At 36.4% G+C, this 1,674-nt stretch overlaps 1 protein-coding gene across 5 annotated transcripts; it reads right to left on the bottom strand.

The window, feature by feature from the left end:
* Nucleotides 1–6: 6 nt before the first annotated feature.
* LOC108520685 (heterogeneous nuclear ribonucleoprotein H-like) lies at nucleotides 7–1,668 on the bottom strand. Of its 5 annotated transcripts, none has more exons than XM_017860153.1 (4): nucleotides 1,640–1,668; nucleotides 1,172–1,231; nucleotides 989–1,078; nucleotides 7–349 (listed from the first exon to the last, which is right to left on the bottom strand). In XM_017860153.1, exons 1-4 carry the CDS (start codon nucleotides 1,662–1,664, stop codon nucleotides 174–176), a joined length of 351 nt encoding a protein of 116 aa, XP_017715642.1. In that variant the 5' UTR covers nucleotides 1,665–1,668; the 3' UTR covers nucleotides 7–173. The 5 variants fall into 5 exon arrangements, with proteins under 5 accessions (XP_017715642.1, XP_017715643.1, XP_017715640.1 ...); XM_017860154.1 differs by having other exon boundaries at nucleotides 1,019–1,078; XM_017860151.1 differs by having other exon boundaries at nucleotides 989–1,231.
* Between the last annotated feature and the right edge of the window lie 6 nt (nucleotides 1,669–1,674).

Genomic DNA, 1,674 nt, shown 5'->3' with positions numbered 1-1,674 from the left:
TTTAATGTTTTAATAAATGGAGGCAGATATTTTCTGGCTCGACAGTATTCCAAAGTTGCAATGACTAGTTTTTTATTCACAGAACACTTCCCCCTCCCAATGATTGTTTCTGAAAATTAAGCTAGTAAAAACAGTTACATTTGGATTGAAAGCATACATTTAATAACCCAATTTCACCAAAAAGGAGCCTCCATCTTCCCAACTAAAGAAACCTGCCTAAAACTTAATTCTAAGTATATTAAAAAAACAGGCTTACCGTATCCACTCATGCTGCTCTGGCCACCATAGCCGCCTCCATAACCACCACTCAGCTGCTGGCTGGCTGGGCCACCGTAACTGGACTGGTTTGCTGTTAAGTTAAGAAAACTTTAGAACCTTGTTCCTTATGTAATGTGGTACCTGGTGGTACCCGGCTTGTAATTCTATATCTACATTTTCCAGTCTTGATCTTTTATTACTATAACCCTCTGCCTCCTTCTGCCAACTGTCTATAACCGGGCTACCCTTCTATCCATCATCTGAGCTACTCAAATATTTATAAACCAAAGTGCTAACAGTATATACATCAGCAGGACTAAAATCCACAAGATTCCCTAAGTAGAGGCATTTTGTGAAGATCTTATGAAACTGCTTGACTGGATTTAGTGGGGTTCCCCCTTAGATATACCAAAGGCATGTCAATACACCTAATTATGCCCACATTTATCTTAATCCTATTTTGCTACTTTAAACTTTATACTCAGAAAATTTAAGTAGTTTCACTCCGTAGTCCCCTCCCCCAAGAATACTTAAATCTAATGTGAATTATCTATCCTAAGGAACTTCGTAACACAAGGATTTAAGTAAGCCAGATACAAAATTCAAGTATCAAGAAACTGCTTTCTTTGCCTAAGTTTGTTATGCTAAACTTATTAAATAGATTAACAACTTATAATTGACTTATACAGATATAAACGTTTTGGTTTTTAAAAAAACTAACGATATTTACACAAGCCCATGCCTCCCATCATTTGGCTACCATAAGCACCACCGCTTGCTCCTGCTGTAGAATTCAAGAAGAGTTCTACATATCTGTGTTCTGAAATGAGAGAAAAGGCATACAAGGTTAGCTTAAAAAAAAAGACACTAAAGTGATATTTACACAAACCCATGCCTCCTAGCATTTGGCTACCGTAAGCACCACCGCTTGCTCCTGCTGTAGAATTCAAGAAGAGTTCTACATATCTGTGTTCTGAAATGAGAAAAAAAAAGTTTGAAAATGTTTGTTGGTGAAACAAAACAGGATAAGCACTTTTATAAAGCTTTTAAACAAGTAAATCTGTGAACTTCAAATACTTTGGCAAAGAAAATTCTAGCTACTTCTCTTAGGTGATCTACTTTAACTCCAATATCTAGCCTTTACATATTCATCTATATTGTCAATTAAGGATATACACCTTCAAGATGTGCATATCACAAATCCATTATACTAATTTTTAAAACCCAAAGCTTCTTCAACACACTGCCCCCCCATTCCCCAATAATTAATCTATTACTGGAGAGGACACTTCTCATATATCCTTATTTTTCCATTTCTCTATTGTAAATGTTAGTCATGCAATCACCTGTTAAGAGCCCACAAACGCTCCATCACACTTACGCATATTTGCTTTGTCTTTTGACATAGCTGCCACG

Source organism: Rhinopithecus bieti, unplaced genomic scaffold, assembly GCF_001698545.2.
Source record: "Rhinopithecus bieti isolate Rb0 unplaced genomic scaffold, ASM169854v2 scaffold_54870, whole genome shotgun sequence".
NCBI lineage: Eukaryota > Metazoa > Chordata > Mammalia > Primates > Cercopithecidae > Rhinopithecus > Rhinopithecus bieti.
This window is presented reverse-complemented; position numbering and strand designations above follow the sequence as displayed.

Coding starts and splice junctions, on each gene's coding strand:
- LOC108520685 (XM_017860151.1), bottom strand. CDS start 1,664: ATGTCAAAAGACAAAGCAAATATGC. Junction 1,232..1,639: donor AAAAGACAAAGCAAATATGC/GTAAGTGTGATG, acceptor TTCTCATTTCAG/AACACAGATATGTAGAACTC. Junction 350..988: donor GATGGGAGGCATGGGCTTGT/GTAAATATCGTT, acceptor TTAACTTAACAG/CAAACCAGTCCAGTTACGGT.